The sequence below is a fragment of the Pollicipes pollicipes genome, unplaced genomic scaffold (assembly GCF_011947565.3).
Source record: "Pollicipes pollicipes isolate AB1234 unplaced genomic scaffold, Ppol_2.1 Scaffold_4219;HRSCAF=4965_pilon_pilon_pilon, whole genome shotgun sequence".
NCBI lineage: Eukaryota > Metazoa > Arthropoda > Thecostraca > Pollicipedomorpha > Pollicipedidae > Pollicipes > Pollicipes pollicipes.
The window spans coordinates 21746199-21766255 of NW_023596448.1; the positions used below are offsets into that span (position 1 = coordinate 21746199).

Consider the following 20057-nt stretch of genomic DNA (forward strand, 5'->3'; position numbering starts at 1 on the left):
CTATGAATGGCGCGCTTTCGAGTGATATAATTCACGCTACCAGTGTAGTATATTGTATCACAAGTTGGGGTGAGTTGATATGCCTATCGTGCAAAAGCAGGGTCGACAGAAACTCTCCGGAATGGGAGCAGTGTGATAGCCATTTTTGGCCACTTTGTTTCAGTGAGCGCTCCCGGGGTCGATGCGAAGTGTTCAGGAATTTGGACGACCGAGCCCCGCGGCTCGATGGTTCCAGCGCCCCCTCGGGGATGCATGAGTCATGAGTAAGGTATGACAATTTGCTTAGGGCTGTCAACATTCGGTCCAAGCTGCTCAGACGCGGACCATGTTTATGCTGCTTCAGTTTAAGATATTGATTGTTTGATGAGGTGTGTGTATTTAGTACGTGTTTAAATGCCATACTGTTTGACAAATGTTTCAATGTTAGACTCTACCTTTCATCAACTCAACGCAGCAAAATTTCAACAACATCGGTGGACTTTGGCCAGCTTAGATGCTGAACATGGCATGAATGCAGCTGTGTCCGGTACTGGGGCTTGTTGTTTAGACTGTTGAGCCATTCGCTGACGGCCGGGACAAAATTGGATGACTTCTGTTCAAACAGCATTGATCAAAATCCCTTAATTTTGCAACATCTGTCCACAAAGACCATAATACAACGTGATCCCACACAATTGAATGTCTTGACACATCTGTCTAACGCATTGCGTAAATCACAAGAACTACACCGGACTGCCCAGCTATATAAAGTGGATCCCTTTCCTTTTCGGTCTTAACTCTCAAATTTTTTTGTGTTTTAAATGCTCATGCTCACCAGTCATGGATTCTTCTAAATGTAGGTCGTCAAACGAAAACTAGCAAGAGCGACTTATAGGTAACCGGACAAATAACCAAAACGCATTTAGCCGAATGTCTTTTTGCAGGATGGATGCAGCAGCAGAAGGTTTTTTGGCGACGAGTCTCTTTATAACCTTGCCAAAAAGGCGTAATGCAACAGTGTGGAAGCAACATTGGACAGTTATCTGCCGACATGCCTTCTTTCCCGAGTGTCAAATTGACAAAATTTTAATGGGTCAAAATGCATAGTAATCAATTGCCAAGTCGCAGGCATGTTCTAAATATGAATGCCATTTCTAGAAATTCTGTTTAGTTCAATGCTTATTGTCGAAGCATTCTTTATTTCTTAGAAGTACTCAACTTCAGACGAAAAGCTGCAATAACCGAAAGCCAACTGTGCATAGCCTTAACAAATTTGTGCATCTTTATTTACAGTCGAATGCTCATTTTCCGAAATGCTGTCTAGGCAAATATTTATTAGCTAATATGTTCCTCATTCCTATGCTAATTAAATCTACTGAGCTGAATACTAACTAGAATTATAAAAAAAATGGTGTGATTCTATGATGCAATTATGATAAAATGATAGCTGAATGCCAATTGAACACCAATGAGCTGAAATGTTCTTTATTCACTTGCGCATCATCATGCCGAAATGCTCTTAAGTTAAATGCCTATCAACTGGACGTTTTTTTAGTCCAATGCTTTTACGCCGGTATGTTGTTGATGGATTGTGTACAGAGGCCCCGCAACTCTCGCCATGTGACCGTTTTTTCCGCCATCGTCCTACGAGCGGAGGCCTCAACATCCCCGTGATGTCCCAAAAACTAAGCAAACCAGAGCCATGGAAAGAGCGGCAGTGAAAATCTCTGATCGAAATGTCTCGGAGAGATGCGACAAAACAATGGCGAATGCGATCAATCAGGTCGATCCTCTGTTGCGCAAGATCTAAGTACGCTTTGGCAATACGGAAAACGGTGCTGAATAGCCCTTTACAAAGTGTGTCGGATGGGGTCCCGTTAACAGTATTGATCAAAATCCCTTAGTTTCGCAACATCTGTCCACAAAGACCATAATACAACGTGATCCCACCGACAGATGTGGCTAGTTATGTGTCATGCCAGGTCAGATGTGTGATGGCTGTTGTTCCATTGACCCGTCACGAATATCAAGAACAAAACAAGCTTAACCAAACAGAGGAATTCAATGTCATTAGCAATGTTGGTTCCGCATCACCAAACATGCAACTAACTCGTAACGTTGTTCGCAAGCCGTAATGCTGCAACTGCTGAAAGCTCTTGCTCGTATGCTGCAACTGCTGAAACCGTCCAGAGAATCAACTGGTCAGCCAACTAAATTGCATGGTTAAACGTTCTGGTCAGCAGCTGAAGGTCATTACGTCCCATCTGGGGTCCCCAGCGGCTTTTAGTCTAGTGATAGGCCCCATGACCGTACGGGGACCCTCATAAGGATGCATCACAACCGGCTCCCTCCTCGATGCGGCCCCTAAAACTGAGACATCTAGCAACGGATCGGCGCAGTTGCCCTCTATAATGCAAACAGGCTATTTACTGGCACAGGAAGTCCAATAATTGGTATCGAGACACTAATTCGCCTTCGGTCCCTGGTTGGAATCGTACAGATGATCTCTCGTCCGGTTCTGGTATCCTTTGCTGGCACAGGCTTCTCCACTGTCTCATTATACATGAGAACCCCCTCTTAACATTTCTCTTGAATCCTTTCATTGTCAGGAGGGTCCAGACCAGCACAATAGACCTTTTGACATACGGGGTCCCATCATCGTCCCTGTTCAAATGTGCTCTTGGCCGACCTGGGGCTCATTGCCGACATATGGTCTCCTGCTAGGGACTGCGGTCACTGGCCAACAATGTGGGTCCTTCATTGTTACAGGTGTCCCGACGAATGTAGGATGCTCTCTAATTGACATTTAGAGATCTTGGTCTTGTCTCTGCTCTGAAAATACCCCTAGGCCCCAGAATAGCACGGAATGGACTGTTCCATATGGCTGTTCTCAGTCGATTGCTTCTAATAGAGACACGGTCGCACGGGTCTCCGATCAGTGCTAGAGCTACTCTTACATTTTAGGGTCCGGCCTTCAGGCTGTGATTCCTCTGTACGATCTCTGGTCTGCTCCTCGAACCCTTCAACCGGGCTCTCGATCTTCGGCCCCAAGGGATCAAAAAAGAGCCTTTAGAACCGATGGGATCCATGGAGCCTAAGAGGGGGGGGGGGGGGGGGGGGGGGCTTGCTCAGTTCGGTTCCCGGTGAAAATAAAGCTTTAGGGGCTATTTTAAGCGCCTGGAATCTTGCATCGCTTTAAAGCACATGTTTGGGCCGATTATGGTGTTCCAATTTATATTCGGGGCTCATAAAAATAACTCGTTATGATGCCCCTACATGAAGGCTATTGCTGCCTATTCACCGTAGGAGCTGAGCTAGGATTTCAACAATGCAAGGCAGGGGAATTGTGGTGCCCTTGTATTTCGGTGCCCCCTGAAAGGGAAGTTTTGGACCACCTTCAACTGTTCTTTCAATCGCCCACTTGCATTTGATGTCTCAAGGAAATTAATGCAGTGGTTGTTCGAAAGAAAGGTGTCGCTTGGCCGAATGGGCCGATGCAGGATTTCGTCAATGGAGGGGCACGGGCATTGTGATGACCGGTCGTAAAGCCCCAATGACAACGGGGGGTGTTGGTGCCTGTTTCCCTGGACAGGATGCCCCTTGCCTGAACGGTCTGATTCAGAATTTTTCCATAGTGAGAGTCACACCGATTGCAATGCCAATGGACTTTGGCGCCCTTTTAAAACTATGGTTTTGGGCTTTGTAAATGGCCCGCTTTCATTTATCACCGTTTGGCAATCAAGATGATGCCGCCCACCAATGACGGTTTTTGTGCCTCCTTACCTTGCCTGGTATTTTATCAGGGCGGAAAGCTCAACATAGTTTTGCCCCTGGAATTAATGGCTCTTTCAGAATAAAGAGCTAGGGCCCTTTCTAGTACTTTGTGGAACTGCGTGCTTCTTGAAAATAAAGGCTATGTTGCCCCGAAATGAAGGCTTTGGTGCTCCCTCACCTCATGGGCCGACGCGGGCTTTCGTCAAGGGCACGGCACGAACGTCATGGTGTCCCTGCAGTTCGGTGTCTCACAAAAATATAGGTTATGTGGTTCCGAAATGAAGGTATTGTTGCCCCTTTACGATGAGAATTGGTGCCTCTTCAAGGGATCCAAACCTCATTGAACCAAAGGGGGAGAGGAATGACCCCATGGGTCATGGTCATGACCATGGCCATGACCCGAAGTTGATATTGTAGTACGTGTGTTAACAAGCCCCCGCATTACTGCATTATGGATAGCGATGCTGCGGCGTTATCATGGGATTAAGTCATATGGCAGCAACGCTATGGCGGTGTGAAAACGCTGTTCTTTGCTGGTTGGTTTAAGCATAAATATTTCCGCAAGCCGAATTTTTTCGACCTGGCACATTCAATGAAGCAGTTCCAGCTGGGAAGTGGCGTTGGTTTGCACCAGAGCCACAACATTATTGCTGAAATGCGCTACCAGCCTGCCCCTGAGAGACAGATGGGCTACCCATTCACCAGATTTATCCCAAAGAACTTTAGCCGGTATTGCTTAGAAACAGTGTGTAAAGGGTACAACATGCAACAACAGCAGCAACATTGGATAGAAATGAGGTACGGCGGGCTAGACGAGCTCGCAGCATTCTGTTCACCTCAACTTGTTTGCATATTGGAATGAAACGTGATGCATGATACCCATTCGCTTAAATTTGTTTGCGTGTACACGTATGTTCGGTCATTCTAATTCTTAGATAAGCACTGTATCGTGGTAAAGGCGGACAATCGTTCTTGCTTAATTCCCTGAATGTTGGTGTCTTGTAAAAACTATGGCTTGCTGTTAAAAAAAAACCTGAAAAATCGAGTAGGATCATCGACAGGGAATTTTAAATTCACTTCTGCTCCTGTTTAGATAACGGCATCTTGCCGAAATATCGACCCAACTATATCTCTATTCTCCTGGCGTTTTCTCCCATGAACAAGGCTAATACTACTGTTGTCTCATTTATGTGAGCAATGTTCTTCGCTAATGCACTGAACAACTTACGTAATTTATTTCGTGCTGTTCTTACATGGATCTTATGTATACATACATCAGTTTTTGTTATATCGGTCATGCGCAAATAATACCGGTTATGCGGACCTGGGCCGCAGGGCTGGGATTCCTAATACGATCTCACCGAGCCCCTCGGGCCCTTCGGAGGCACGAATCGGGTCTTTGATCGTCTGTCCCCAGGCCCTTGGGCGGGAGGGGGCGGGGCACGGGCCCCTGTACATCTCCTGTGTGCGCTGCTGGAGGTACCTGAGCGGTGAATGAGACCGCTGAGCGACCAGGGCATCCTAGCCAGTTTTCAAGTTCCCTTAGTGTCCATAGTTTAAAAGGTTGCACCCATGGCGACCAGGAAGTCCCAACTGAGCGGCCAGTGGGGGCTCCACGAGTTCACCAGGGGGGCTTCCTGGAGTGCTAGACACTGCTACGGTATTGTCAGAATTTGTGTTTGGCGATATTTTTGCTTTCATTCAGTGTGGCAATTTTTTGGACTTCACGCTTCCGAAAAGAACATTTCCCAGGGGTTCCTGGACCCTCCACCCTTCTCCCCCCCCCCCCATCCCACCCCCTTCAACAGCCAGACCCCAATAGAGTTTCCGCAGAGATTTGAGGCCCCATGCATTCCCCATTGGGGTGAAGGACCTTTCCGTCCCCTTTCAGATTTCAGTCGGTTACTATTAATGCAGATGACACATTGGTCCCCTCTTTGACGCAGAAGGCCTTCTGACTGGAATGATTGACCCTGGATCAACGTGGGGCCACTCACCGACCCAAAAGGTCCCAAGCGTAGCGGGTTTAATGAATAGCAGGGGTTCCAGTTTGACACATTTGGGCCCTACAGAAAACGGGCAGAGGGACCCTGTCCGGTGCTGGTTCCTGACTGACACGAGGCTCTTCCATTAAGACGCCTGTCAAGGAGGAGGGGGGAGGGGGGGGGAGCTCCGGTCCAGCACGAGCGAAAACCCGTGATGTACGACATGTCCGGATGTCCGGTACGCCGGAATGTGTACCGCAGCGAACCGAGTGAAACCGAGTCAGAGGCCTCGGACCCTGACGCGAAGATGGCGGCGTGCCCGACTGAGCTGGCAGCGTTTCGACCGCGGACGGGCTGCCGCACGCACAGGCCCGCGCGCGTGTGGCGGGGTTACATTCTCGCCCGCCGGCCCGCCGATGGCGTAGCTGCCGGCCGGACCGTCGAGCTGGGCAGCCTCTGGGCTGGTGTGTGTGTCCAAGCTCCGTGTCCTGCCGATTGCACATTTTTATTCACACGTATATACGGTGATTGGAGCGGAAGCATGTTTGCAAATTGGGCGGCGGCAGTTGTCGAGACGGGCTGTAATACCGACTGGGGCTTTACGTCTCACCGGCTGCTACGGCTATTTCGAGGCGGAACGCCTCTATTACGTATTTATCAGGTATTAGGCACGTGGGATGCCATAGTGATGTGGCCAGGACTCCATCCCAGGATACAAAAGTCCAAAAGACGAGAGCCCTAACCACAAACCACCATGCCACCACCGCCCCTCTGCGGCGCAAACTGCACCCGTCTCGATAAACTCCAGACTAGTGTTGCTGGACCCCAAATTATATACTTAGAGGTTCTGAAACGTAAAAGGGAAAAGCACGTCAATATTGATGAAGTGGATGGCGATACAAGCTCACGATTTTCCCAATTCATTCAGCTTATAGATCGCAAATCAGCTCAGTGACATACACTCGGCTCCGCTGTTCATATGGTGAATCAACAGTGCCTTTAAGCGCGGCACGTGCGTAGTGTCTTGTGTAACGTTTGGAAGGCGGTTAAATACATTCGTAGTCAATATTTGCTCTTTTACTTCCTTTCTACTTTCAACCAGGAGTGCAATTCCCTATTCAGTTGCATGGGTTTCATATTCCGCCGTACCTTGAGTTGCAGCCTGCAGATTTGTGGAAAAGTTAGCCAAATTCGGGGATAAACCAATTTGTTGGCGTTTTATTACGATACTCTGCGTTGTAATTTCATCGCACAGCCAACCGACTTATTTTGGTAAACCACGCCCGTTTAAAACGTACCTGATTGAAGAGACCAATCGTTTGTAGGCTGAGCCATCGAACGTGTCTCACCAGAGAGTAGTATCCGGATTCAGCTGATGGGGCAGTCCCCACCCTCTCTCTTTAAGAGTAAAGACATGTGGAATTCTAAATAAGTCTCGTTTGCAGGAGCGTGTGAAAGAATTTGCAATTGGGGGAGGGAGGGGAATCAGCCAAATAAGGTCATTAACAATATAGGTTAGCAGACCAGGACCTGAAGATCTATATGCGCGCCTACCTGGAGCAGATATCAAATCAGTCCCGCCTTACACATCAGTCATCAATTCCTTCAAAAATGAGAAACATCACCGACACATACATTTAATTACGGAACAAAATACCGCGGATAAGTCTATCCACAGCCCACAACACCAAACAGCGGGCACCCCGGCAAGTGCTTTTCACGATTACGGTGCAGCGACTGCCGTGTAACCGGCTATTTCCGATGCCACGAGCCAGAGATCAAAGTTTTGAATTATTTAATGCGCCTGCTGCCAGGGGCGTCCTGACGCGGCAAAGTTGATGAGCTCAAACAAAACGTTGTCCACATCCATGCATAGCGGTTTAACTGGGAAGTACTGTACCGCATGACGTCACTCGTCGGCTGAGACGGGCAAAATCGGCTCCGGTAACCCTCTATCGCGCAGTATCCGAACGATTAGATGTAGGATTGCGAGGAAGTGGGACAATATCCCAACCTGTGGGTCTCACGCACGATGGAATTTACAAACACTGGACTTAATGAGCGCTGGACTTTATGATTCTCCTCTGTCGAGCGGTTTTGACGATGTCTGGACGTTATGAACGCTGGATGCTGCAATTCTAGACTTTTTGACCACTGGACTTTATGAACTCTGGACCTATTAATACGCATCCGCCAAAAATTGGCGCGACCACTCGACAACGTTTGCAAATAGACCAGCCGACGCATTCATCACCTCGCTTGCCACCGTTCGTCAAATCACGGTTCGATTATGCATACTCTTTTAATTACCCATTCGGTGATATTTCATCCGCTGAGTTGCCGTTACCAAATCCACGTTTCGACAAATGTTGTTGCGCTAGAAAACATTCGGGTCAACGCTATCTATGTTTTGTAGAAATATTGTATGACGTCACAGGCCATAATCAGCTGAATCTATAAGCAGCTCAGCCCTTCTGGCGCAACAGCGCGCCGTGATCGCAACCCACACTTTACACATGTTTACTCTCTCATCTCCGCCGTTCCGCGTAAGGTCCATTGATTGTGCGCTGTGTACATATATAGCCTTGGTTCTGCGCAATTTTTTCAGAGGACCCCGGATTTATTCCGAACTCGAAAGGCGGCATATCAGGTGTTATTGACCGTAACGTGAAGAAACGGAAGTGTGAATTTAGCTGGTTCCTAATGCCTATCAGCTAATTACAATTGCTCCCAGTATTTATAAGTTATAGCAGTGAAAATACAAATATAGATTGTTGTTGACATGCATAGAGGTGTAGACATCATACCCATTATTGCCTTGTTCTTGATGTTGAGTAATGAATATCTTTGGATGAGATACAGATTACAATAAGTCAGTCTGCAAAAAGGCCAACATCTTTCATGGTTATCTGTTGCAAATTAGAGATCTCTGACTCATATGGACATAGGAATATTGTATTTTTATTACATTTTATGCTGAAAACCATGCTGGTATTTTCATGTGAAATGGATATTGAATAAACACCAGGGAAATCATATGGTAGCATTTCTCTCCAAACATCTTATGCAAGTTAACAATACTGCATTCATATTTTTAAACTCAAACATGCTTCAAAGAACCATTAAAATACATTTTTACCTTTGCCCCCTTTTCATGAAGCAGATGCAGGAATGATTTTCCAAAATTGGGGGTAGTTGTTGGCTATTGAAAGGCTAAGTATTACTAGGAATCTGTATTTCGGTATATGCTTTTAGCCCAAAGAACTAGGGCTTGTGGTAAAGTCCTTGCTAGCTTTGACACATTTTTCCACAAGCCTTCACACAATAAACATTGCAAAGCAACATGCTTATGGCATGGACGATGCATCCCAAAACTTTGACCAGTTTTCATTTTGCTAATCACCTTTGACGTTATGACAATAGCAACTCCCAGTTACTGTGATAGGGTTTGAGTGGGGAGAAGGCACAACCCCAGTGATTTCTTGGAGAACTTGACCACTTATGTTTTTGACCACATATAACAGCATAATAGCAAATTGTTCCCTGAAACACATATATGTCATGTTTTTGGTGTTTTGTCACATAGTTTTGGCCTATTTGCACCACACTAGAGTATGTTTAAACTGGATGAACAATGCACAAGACAGTGCATGTGTGAGTCATGTCCAATTCAATGTTTGTACTGACATTTGCAGGTAATAACAAAAGGCTTTGAATGATATTGAAACAACTTGTAACATCATTTGCAACATGCATGTTTGTCTAGTCTGCTCTATTTCCCCCCAAAAACATGTATTGCCTTCCATATGGTATTTATAAGTGTTATTGTCAGGTTATCATTATCTACCTTTCAGTCCTTTTCTTCTGTATACAGAAAGCAAAGCACGCAGACTGACATGGGAAAACCGCGCCGTGGTGGGGGCAAATCCTCCAGCGCCGGCAGCAAACACGGCCGTAAAACAGCCCACGACGCCAAGCACGATCTTGCGGGCCGTTCCGACAGCACCGCCCCCCTCTGATGAAGCCGCGAAGCTCACCCTCACCGATTCGTCGTCCGATGGCAGCAGCAGCGATTCGGAGGCAGACCGTGTGGACGTGGCGCCATTTTCCCGTTGCCATGTGGGACCTCGGCCCACTGTAACCCGAAGGCATGCTCGGGCCGTAGACTGGTGCGCCATAGCCTGGTGCGCCTGCTCCGCGTGGGCCAGCGATTCGGCGGTGTGGTGCTGACGCCCGTCGGCAAGAAGTGCGTTTCGCCGGCCCGACCCGCACCGCCGTCGCCGACTTCGGTGTGGCCGTGGTGGACTGCTCGTGGGCGCGCCTGGCGGAGGTGCCGTTTGGCCGCCTGCGCGCTGGGCACCCGCGATTGCTGCCGTTCCTCGTGGCCGCAAACCCCGTTAATTACGGCCGGCCGTGTAAGCTGTCCTGCGTCGAGGCGCTGGCCGCCACCATGTTCATCACTGGGTTCGAGCGCGAGGCGCGCCTCTATCTCAGCAAGTTTAAGTGGGGCCGCCAGTTCGAGGCGCTTAACGATGAACTGTTACGGGCGTACGCCGCATGCGCAGATGGCGCTGCCGTCGTGGCCGCGCAGCAGGCGTACCTGGCGAAGGCGCGGGAGGAGAAGGCGGCAGCGGTAGCGGAAGATGATCTACCGCGCTACACGTCCTCCGAGGGCGAGGACGAGGAGGAAGAAGAGGCTGCGGAAAGAGGGGAGGAAGAAGAGGCTGCGGAAAGAGTGGAGGAAGAAGCTGCGTGCGAGCGTCGTGTAGTCCGGAGTAACGGCAGAGGGTGCAAGTGGTTAACGGTGCTGAGGCTGAGGCTGGGGCTGGCGCCGGCGTCGGCCAGGTGAGCAGGGATGCGTCCAAGGACACGGCCGACGTCGGCCAAGGCTCGGCTATGGCTGAGCGGACTACGGACGACCGTGACGCTACAGATGCCAGCGCGGCGCGCTGACGACTGCAGGCTGCAGGTGATGCTCGACCGTAAAGCTGTGGTGAAAGGCAATTGTTATGGCGGCGTCCGGCGGTGCCCCCGGGCCTCGTGATGTTTTTCAACCGATAACAGTGAGGTGTCATGTGTGACGAAGGCAGCCCTGCGTAGAGCAATGCCACGGACGGTGAATAAGTGAAAGTCGCCAACACCAGCTATCTCTTTGCTGTAGTGCTCCAGCGAGAAGCCAACAAGACTGTGCTGCACTTGAATGCCTGAAGGATATCGTTCAAATATAGCGTGCATCTATGCACAAACGCGCAGAAGGTTGGACGCTTGCCGCCCGCTCGCGCGAGCGCTCCAAGAAGGTCTTCGATGATCTCGCGTCCGGACGTGTGACTTGTCCCCCGATCAGGCCGCGACACTTTGGGTACGCGATGCGGGGCCGACCGAAGCTCAGATTCACTCGGCTCGGTTTACCGACAAGAGCAACTGTTCCGCTGGCACCGTGTCGTATTTCTCGGTTGTCTAGGTAAGTTCCGCCGCGAAGGCACTCCTACGCGTTCGCACGGCTGTGGCTCCCCAAGCCTAACATATCCTCCCCTTCCACAGATCCTCCGTCGCGGCGGTGGACGGGTCATTGCAATGCGCTTTTCGAGGCACGCTCCCACGGGCGTCGACTCTCACCGACTTGACGGCCACCGTCGGCTTTGACCGCCCAGCACCAGCTGTGGCGGACCCGACGCCCTGAGCCAATTACCCAGGGCCAATTATCACCAGCCGACTGACCGAGCCGGTACCCGTCGTCACACGCCAGCGCCAGTCAGTCGTCACCAGCCGGCGCCAGCAGACTCAGCAGCCGTCACCAGCCGGCGCCAGCTCTCGTCAGCGCAGCGACCAGCGCCATGCTGCTGGGCCACGACCAGGCGTTCAGCAGGGTGGTGCTGACGCTGGCGGCCCTGCTGTCGGCCTACGTGCTGTTCTGGCTGCTGGGGCCTGCCGTTCGTGGAGGAGGGGCACGCGCTGCGGCTGTGGTTCCCGTCGCCGCTCTGGCTGGTGGTGCCGACAGCGCTGCTGGTGCTGGTGCTGATGTGTGCCGTCGCCTTGACTGTAGTCACCACCGGCTGGGACTGACCGATGGCGGCGCAGGGCGGTGCGGCGGACCGGACGGCACGGATGAAAGACCAGCGGCTTGTTTCGATTGCGTTTGCCAAGTACTGCTACGGATAATCCGGATGGTTTGATGAAATCTGTTCACATGAACGTATGGTTCGCGGTGTTCTTGATTAGAGTGCTGATCGGTTGTGGTGGTGACACAGCAACGCGCTGTGTTGCGCGGCGTACGCACTTTGCTGCTGCGCCCAAGTCATAACTGCCGTTGTATACCTGTTGCGAAATGTGATAAGTTTGATGGCTGCCCATCTTGTTCGCAGGGTTGTATAGACATCCGATCTCGGGTAGCCGATGCCGGCCGTGCGTAAAGTCACGATACCCACCGCTTCCGTGTTCATCAATATATCTCCCATTTTATATGATTCATCTATTTACATGCATTCTCTGAGCTTATAACATACCATGACGTTCTAATGACCAGACAAGAACTTGGAGAGGAAGTCCTTAGGCTTGGGATCCTGGGACTCCTTGAAGTAGTAAGACATGAGATGGTGCTTCTGCTTCCAGATGTTCACAGTCTCCTTCAGCTCCTGCTGGCCCTGGGGATACAGAGAGAGGTCGCTTGGCATCGAAAAACGAATGGACTTTGATCACGTGGTCCTTGCGCCCATATAGGCACACCGTATGCCAGAGCACTCACGCATTATGGCATAACGCATGGGTCTTGTGGCCAAATTATGACGGGCAAACAATTTGAAAAAAAAAAACATCCACGGGATGCGCACTTAAATGAACCAATACTACTGGTCACGTGACCGGGGAGCAACAATGCAAGCAACTATCTCGGAAGCATGACCAGCTATTCAAACGATGCCTTGGAGCGTAAAATCTGGGCTAGTGAAGGGATCGGTTTCCGTTCAAGCACCACTTCAAGTTATCAACATCTGCGAAACGAATGACGTGAATGGGCGTGAACCCTCCTCAAACGCTTACTAATGTGAGTGTTTCGGGTCAAATTCGTAACGGCAATCCTACGCATGACTCAAAATATTCACATGAACTGATCAGTAATTTTTAACCTTCTGCAGCGCCATCCAGTTTTCCTTCATGCCGCAAAAGAAATGGTTGCCTAATCAGAGAAGGCATACGCTTAATGCCTTCTTAAATCATGTTAATCACACCAGTGATGTGGGTGCCCCGACCATCACAATCCGTCCAACATAGTCCGCAAAAGGCTAAATAGGAGTCTTCTTGTATGTCACTTATGTCTTACTAGTAGTATTACATGACTCATTGTGACAGCTGTGATATGTGACCCACTATAACATCACCATAATTACCAAATTTGATGTACAAAGCGGGATATTTGTAGCCTAACATACAGTTTGCATCCCCAAACAGATGGTGAAGGCATGGCTGCACCAGATTCGAGCCCTGAATCATGATGCAACTTGTGTCTGAATCAAAATCTTCTCAAGATCGGAATGTTTTACCTGGAACCGGAACTGGAATCAGCAGTATGCTGTTTGTCAGGATTGGAATTGACTGCCAGACTTGAATCCAAACAAGTTTGGTTTGGAAATGTCTTTCTTGTAGATGTTGTCAAGTACACGCCACTTTTTATCCCATTTTCATTCAATTCTCATTCAGGTATGGGCCATGCAGTTCAATTGTGTCATCACCTATGGCATGCACAAAATTCATGATGAACACATAATCTGCATGCACCAATCTCAAGCTACTGGGAAATTTTGGCCAGGGAACAAAATATTATCAAGGTTCATTACTTACACATCTCAAGTGCAAAATGCTCCAAAATTTGTCACCATTTTTAGTCACAGGACATGTTTTGGTCAGGTATCAATGGGCTTACAGCAAATAGCTCAAAGGAGTCTTTTACTTGCACTATTTTATTTCTACCAATCTAGGGTACATATTTCTTTTGCCATTAAAGAATAGAGCATGCTGATGTGAAGCAGGTTTATTTGAGTGCACAGGGATCTTTAACGCCAGCACCATCCCCAGTCTCAGGAAAATACCTAGGTGCCTATGCTTCCCTGCTTGCATATATTTAATAAAGAACCTTCATTCTCTCATACTTACAGGCTGTCTAGGTTATGAAGACCCTCTTATTGCCCATAACATACTTATACAAAGAGTTCACAATAAACATTGGCAAACTTCTATTGTGGTAGCTTGTCAAATGACCTCTATTGTAAGGTACAAGCATACCTGAAGAATCCATTAGTATGAGCTTCAGAGGATATTTGTGACAAAAAATAACTGATACCAACCTTCACCACCAGTGCATCAATTACACGGATGTCCTTCACATGGCGGTTCTGTTCAAACTTCTCTCGCAGCTTAGCCCGGCATTGTTCAACAGACTTGGGAATATCATAGTCCATCACTAAAACAGAAAACACAAGTTTGAGGCAGATCATTCAAACCAAACACAATCAATTTCTCACAAAATCTGCACACCTTCTAAAGCATTTTAACAACAACAGTTAAATGATTCAATGTAATGTCACAACCAAACAATGATGTGGTAATGATCAACTGCCAATGATCTGCCAACATGCAGCAGCAAAGTTGTTGTATAAGCATAATCGGTTCATGAAGAACACACAAGTGTGATTTGGTACCATCATCTGTCATTAATTATCCATCTTTACCTATGTATGGCATTTGTCTATACCATGCTTTGTACAGCCCGAACACTCTTGACTTCGCTTCTTCCCTGTTGTGCGATATTAATGGCTTGACGTGACGAACTGAACTTTGGACAGCTCTGCTAGCCATTATTTATCTCTAAACGAACAGGAAGCACTATATTTGAATGCGACTTCAATTCCGGCACGCCGCCCACCGTGCTCCAAACGGCCCCAAACACCCCACAGTGATAGCTCGCAGACAGCTTGTAAAAAAATCTTCTCAGGGATTGGTGCGCCATGAAGGCCTCAGACAATCGATGCAATTTTATGTATACAAGCAAAGATCTGACTTTTGCAATGGCCATATTGCTTTGTGTCCTTTTATTTTTTTGCAAAGGAGGTTTATTTTTTAGAAAAAATATGATAAAAATATAACCTTCATGCGGTACAATGGTTTGATTCTGACAATAGTTATGTATAACTGCAAGGTATGAGGTGAATTTCCTGCTATTTAAGCTACCATATTACATGAGGGCTTTTGGGCTCGCATTGAGGACGGCAGACTGCGGGGAAGAGGGCGGGATCTGGTGGGGGTCCCGCGGGGGGCTGCGGTTCGTACGCGCTGAAGGGGTGTCTGTATTGCTTGTTGCATAGGCATTGCCGTTGACAGTGGGCTTGACACCCACTGGCACCGAATCCCCTATGGATGCATAGTCATCTGGGCTTGTTCGGACATGTTCAGATCTACGTATACTTCTTGAAGCTCGTGATTGTGGGTAAGCTGTCAATGTGCTTTTTCCCATTTTCCGATGTACCTGCCTTGGTAGGTTAGTCGTGGAAGTGACAAATATGGGTCAATTTCACTAACCATTATTAAGACATGTTATGCATGCACGTGTATCAAATTGAGTAAGCAGTTTTGCCACGGAGGCCCTGATGCTTATTTTGTTTTCAGGCTTATTCTGTTTTCAGGCAATGCCTTCCTCAGCATTTGAGCAATAACATTTTCTGATTAAATAGGTGAACAGCTAAATCCTTAAAGTTTCCTTCCAGGTAGCTCAGTTGGTTAGAGCATATGCATTTGGAATAACCCACCCATGGCATGGCAGATTCAAGTTGCTTCGATCACTTATTTGCCCCCAGCTGAGATGGCTTCTGGCTGGTAGAAGCAACCTCATTAATGGTCTGGTGACATAAAAAAGCAGGATTAGTGTGCAAGGCATTGTGTCACCTTTAAACTTTGGCTACAAAAGTGTCAATTCTGTGAGCGTGGCTTAATGTAGGCTTTTATTGCAGGAACCCATGGATTCAAATTGGTTAGACCAAATCATGAAAGCTGTGGAGCAGGTAGCATGTAGGGTCTAATTTGATCCCATACACAAAGTGTTTGTGTTTATTGGTTTTGTAGCATACCATGTACAACACATGACCATGGCACATGTTGAGTTGTTGAAGCTTCTGACCCAATAAGCCATGACTTTGAATATGTTTTGATAGATCTATTAAAGGGGCTCCATCTTGGTGGGTGCAATTTTACTGCACGTTTTCTGAGGGCTAGGGTCTTAATAGCTCATTATGGAGTAGGCAACAGTCTTCATTCAATTAATTCTGATTTGTTTTTACTGTGTTGTGTAATGTTTATAAGTTTTGTGATCATTCCTGTTTTCTTTAAATGATGTAGTGATGCAAAAAATAATGTAAAATAGTGAATAATGATTGTAATGCTAAGCAAACCTGATTGCCATGTTTTTCTATCTGCAGTAGTCCCATGTGTAATGGTAAATTGCGGCCAATTTGATCTAAATGTTGTGGATAGCATCTTAATTGTTCGCTTCTGTTCTTGACTGAAAATGATGTCATTGCAGCCTGCTGACAATGGATGTCAGTTCATTACAAGCCCTGGAGCATCTGATGAATGAGTTCTTTGCGGCGGGCACCACAAACAGTCGCAAGCAGCAAATAGAAAAAGCCTTGGAGGAGTTCAGCCAACAACCAGCAGCATGGAAGAACTGTCTGCTCTGCATTGCTGGCACATCCAACCCTATGTCAGCATGTTCTGCATGACATCACTCGAGGTATGGCTGACATGGTAGCCAGGACAGTGGAAATAGTACTGCACTGTGAGGCTATAGTGAAATCTTACATTCAAAGCACATTTCATGTTGTTTTAGATGGGAAGTTTATGTGCTTCTTGCAATAGTTTGTGAAAGCAACCAACCTGTCCATATCCATATCCATCTGATGCCTCAGGTGGGTAGAGGCTCTAACTACTGATCCAACCACTTGTGGCGGGGTGGCTTTGAGCTGCTTCAGGCGCTTGCTGTTGTTCTTGACAGGTTTGGCCTGCAGCTAGTGGCAGCTGCGCGCTAAAGGTCAGGTGACATCAGAGGGCTGGGCAGGTGTGCCAAGCAGTGCAGCAGGTTAAATTTTTCCCACCAAATTTGGTCATTGACGTGAAATTGCACAAATGGGTGGTGGAGGTTAGGGCTCATTCAGGGAAACTGCTCAGCATGAGCTCTGATCTAAAAAAAAAAACCTATCCACTTGGGAGCTTAAGATCGAGTTGCAAAAATAATGGGTGTGTGACAGGAAAGATGTCCTATAAATTTGCCTTTCCCCCATCAGTTCCATTGCCATCTGCTGTCTTATTGCGCCACCGCCGCCTTCAGTCGCTGCCTGCCTCTCTCCATCAGAGTGTGATCAACAAGCAGTGGCTCGGTCTGAGGTCGGAGGAGCGTGCGGAGATCCGGGCTCCCTGTACAGGCTCTGTCTGGAGCGACACCACCTGCTGGCGCCGTACCTGCGCAACAAGGCCGTCAAGCTGGTAGTGGACGTGGCTCGCCTCAGCTGGCCCCAATTCTACCCTGACTTCTTCAGCAACATAATCACTGTGAGCTGGGAATGAGTGCAGGCTGTTGGGCAGCCAGAGACCTGCGTGGTGCTGGGGCAAAGTATTGGCAGTGTCGTGTGTGGCCAAAGAGGGGAAGGTTGTGGGCTGGTTTGTGATCCACTGGAGCTGAGTGGTATGCACGATTTTCTGTGGGAGCTTCAGCCAGACAGGGTGAGGTGCGACGAGCTGTGGGCACCCGGGCGAGTCATTGTGCAAGCTGAAAGGTTGAACAGTGGAACATACTGGCTTGTTTTTGAGGCTGATAGCCAAAGCTGGTGGAAGTATGAAGATGGAAGCCGAGGAGATAGAGATGTCACAATGCAAACATGTGTTGCTCCAGGCCTGACTATAGCAATTTATGGTCTGGTCTGGTGACCCTTAGGCCTCAGCCAGTGAACCAACCTAGTGACCTGCTGACCTGGCCACTGACCCCAGGCTGTGCTCTCAAGCTGGTGCAGTCGCCGGACGCGGCGCCTCTGGGCCTGCTGTTTCTGCTGACGGCCGCCGAGGAGCTGGTGGCGGCCGCGCGAGGACATCAGCTGCGCGCGCCGCGCCGAGCTGCGCCAGCTCCTGCTGCGTGAAGTGCCCGCCACGCTCACCGTGCTTACCAGTGAGGCCGGCAGAGAGATGGTGCAAACGCCGAGGACGTAGACGATGCCACAGACGGTGTGCGTCGCGGCTGACGCACTCGCGCTGCATCGGGCAACTTGTGGTGTTTCCGCGGGAACAGCTGCTCAGTGGATGGGGTTCGGTTTTGGTTGAGAGTCCTTTTGTCCAGCAGTGACCATATCAGGACTATGTCAGCACTGACGTTTGTTAGGACTATGTCAGCACTGATACTTGTCAGGACTTTGTCAGCACTGACGCATGTCAGGACTATGTCAGCACTGATGTGTGTTAGGACTATGTCAGCACTAATAAATGTCAGGACTATGTCAGCACTGACACATTTCAGGACTATGTCAGCACTGATAAATATCATGTCAGGCAGGGGACAGTGTATCTCAACTGGCAGAACACGTGACCCTGTATCAGATCTCTATAACAAACAACATTAAATGGTGGTGATTCTGCCACTGTGATAGTTACCATGCTCTGTAATTCATGGCGATGTCTTCAAGCAGTGGTGGCGTTTTCAGGCATCTTGAGGTCCGTTCTCGAGTCGAATAAGTCCAACGTGACGGCGACGCCGCCGCCGTCGCCCGAGCAACCGCGATCGCAGCGCCGCCCTGATGGCAGCCCGGCGCAACATCTGTTCGCGCCGGCCGCCAACCCCAGCACACTGCTCAGCTGCATTCTGACATCTGACGGCGTCGATAAGAACCCTTTCTGTCTAATGGCGCCGCTAGATGGGGAGACAACGCCATATCGTTGCCTTGACTCTCAAGTAAGCATAGCGAAAGATAAGTGGTTCTGTAGATTGAAAAGGAAACTACATTGTATACTGTTCCTGCAATGAACATCTAGAGAAAATGGTTTTTATCTTTTTTCTCACCTGTAACTCTTGTGTTGAATATATTTAAAGTGTGTATTGATAGTTTTGTTATTTTTTGCACAAGGTTTCTTTTAGAAATCGATCAGAACACTCAAGATACTGACTTTGAGCCAAAAGCTCACATCATTATACATTCTGGATATTTTAGTGACAATTTGGATTTTTATAAGAACCATTTTTGCAAATGACCACACTTCACTACAGTTACTGTACAACATCTTGATTTGGCTGATAAATGCTGGCTGATTGCACTTAGTCAACTGCCATCCAAGTGGAAGTGTTAGTGACAAAATGTGAAGCCAGTGTGCTTGACTAGTGTGGTTTTCCCCATTTCCGCCAGATGTCTCTGCCAGCTGTTCTCGTGGGTGCCGCTCTCGTCGATGATCACCTCCGAGCTGGTCACTGCTGTCTTCCACTTCGCCTCCGTGGGCTTCTCAAGGGTCAGTGCTGATGTTACGCCCTCTGTCAGAACTGATTCCCTATTTGAGAGTCAACTGACGCCCGAAGTCCGGCCGCACCACGAGTCGAACCGCACTCTGTGCGGGATGTCACGCCTCAGGTCAGAGGTCGCTTCAAGGTCGGATGCGGTCACGCCTCAGGTCAGAGGTTGCTTCAAGATCGGAAGCTGTCATATCCGCTCAACTCGCCCATGTATTTTTTGTATCCTGACTGGTAAGCAGATATTGCGGTGAAATTTTGCCAGGGCGAGATTGGACCGTTTTTTTTTCTTGGTGTACCGTTTCACCCCCGCATGTTGGCGAAGGAAGCGCCAGACAGGGGTGCCCTACGTGTGCGTACGCCGTGCGCCGGCGGTATTGGCGCCGTTTGAGCCTCGGTGACGTGCAGAAGCCAGCATGGTGACTTGGGCCGTCCTGTCCCAGGAGGGTGACGCGTCAGATGGGGACCGGGGCGGTGGCGCGGCCGGCTCGCGGGAGCCGCTGGGCGTCATCGCCATCGCCTGCATCAACGAGATCATCAGGTGCCATTTACTGAGCTGTTGAGGCTGACCATGCTGCCAATGCTGAGTCCATTTGGATGTCCACCCCTGATCGAGGCTTCAGCCGATGCCAGTATCTGTGGGGGTGGGGTGGAGTTGGGGGTAGAGGTGGGGGGTAGGGGTTGGGTTGGGTTGGGTTGGGTTGGGTTTGGGTTGGGTTGGGTTGGTGTGGTTGTGTGGTGTGTGTGGTGTGTGGTGTGGTGTGGTGTGTGTGTGTGTGTGTGGTGTGTGGTGTGTG

General features: G+C 48.8%; 2 protein-coding genes across 2 annotated transcripts; one reads left to right on the top strand and one right to left on the bottom strand.

Annotated features, from left to right (window-relative positions):
- Window positions 1-9849: 9849 nt before the first annotated feature.
- LOC119094997 (18S rRNA aminocarboxypropyltransferase-like) lies at window positions 9850-11801 on the top strand. The gene is given in 5 exon segments (XM_037217906.1): window positions 9850-9870; window positions 9872-10000; window positions 10003-10583; window positions 11557-11672; window positions 11737-11801. Coding segments are annotated over 5 exon segments (906 nt in total). The 5' UTR covers window positions 9850-9855.
- Window positions 11802-12156: 355 nt separating this feature from the next.
- On the bottom strand, window positions 12157-14623 carry LOC119095779 (NADH dehydrogenase [ubiquinone] 1 alpha subcomplex subunit 6). The gene is made up of 3 exons (XM_037218635.1): window positions 14459-14623; window positions 14075-14190; window positions 12157-12379 (listed from the first exon to the last, which is right to left on the bottom strand). The coding sequence occupies exons 1-3, from the start codon at window positions 14583-14585 to the stop codon at window positions 12251-12253; spliced, it is 372 nt and encodes a 123-aa protein (XP_037074530.1). The 5' UTR covers window positions 14586-14623; the 3' UTR covers window positions 12157-12250.
- Window positions 14624-20057: the final 5434 nt, after the last annotated feature.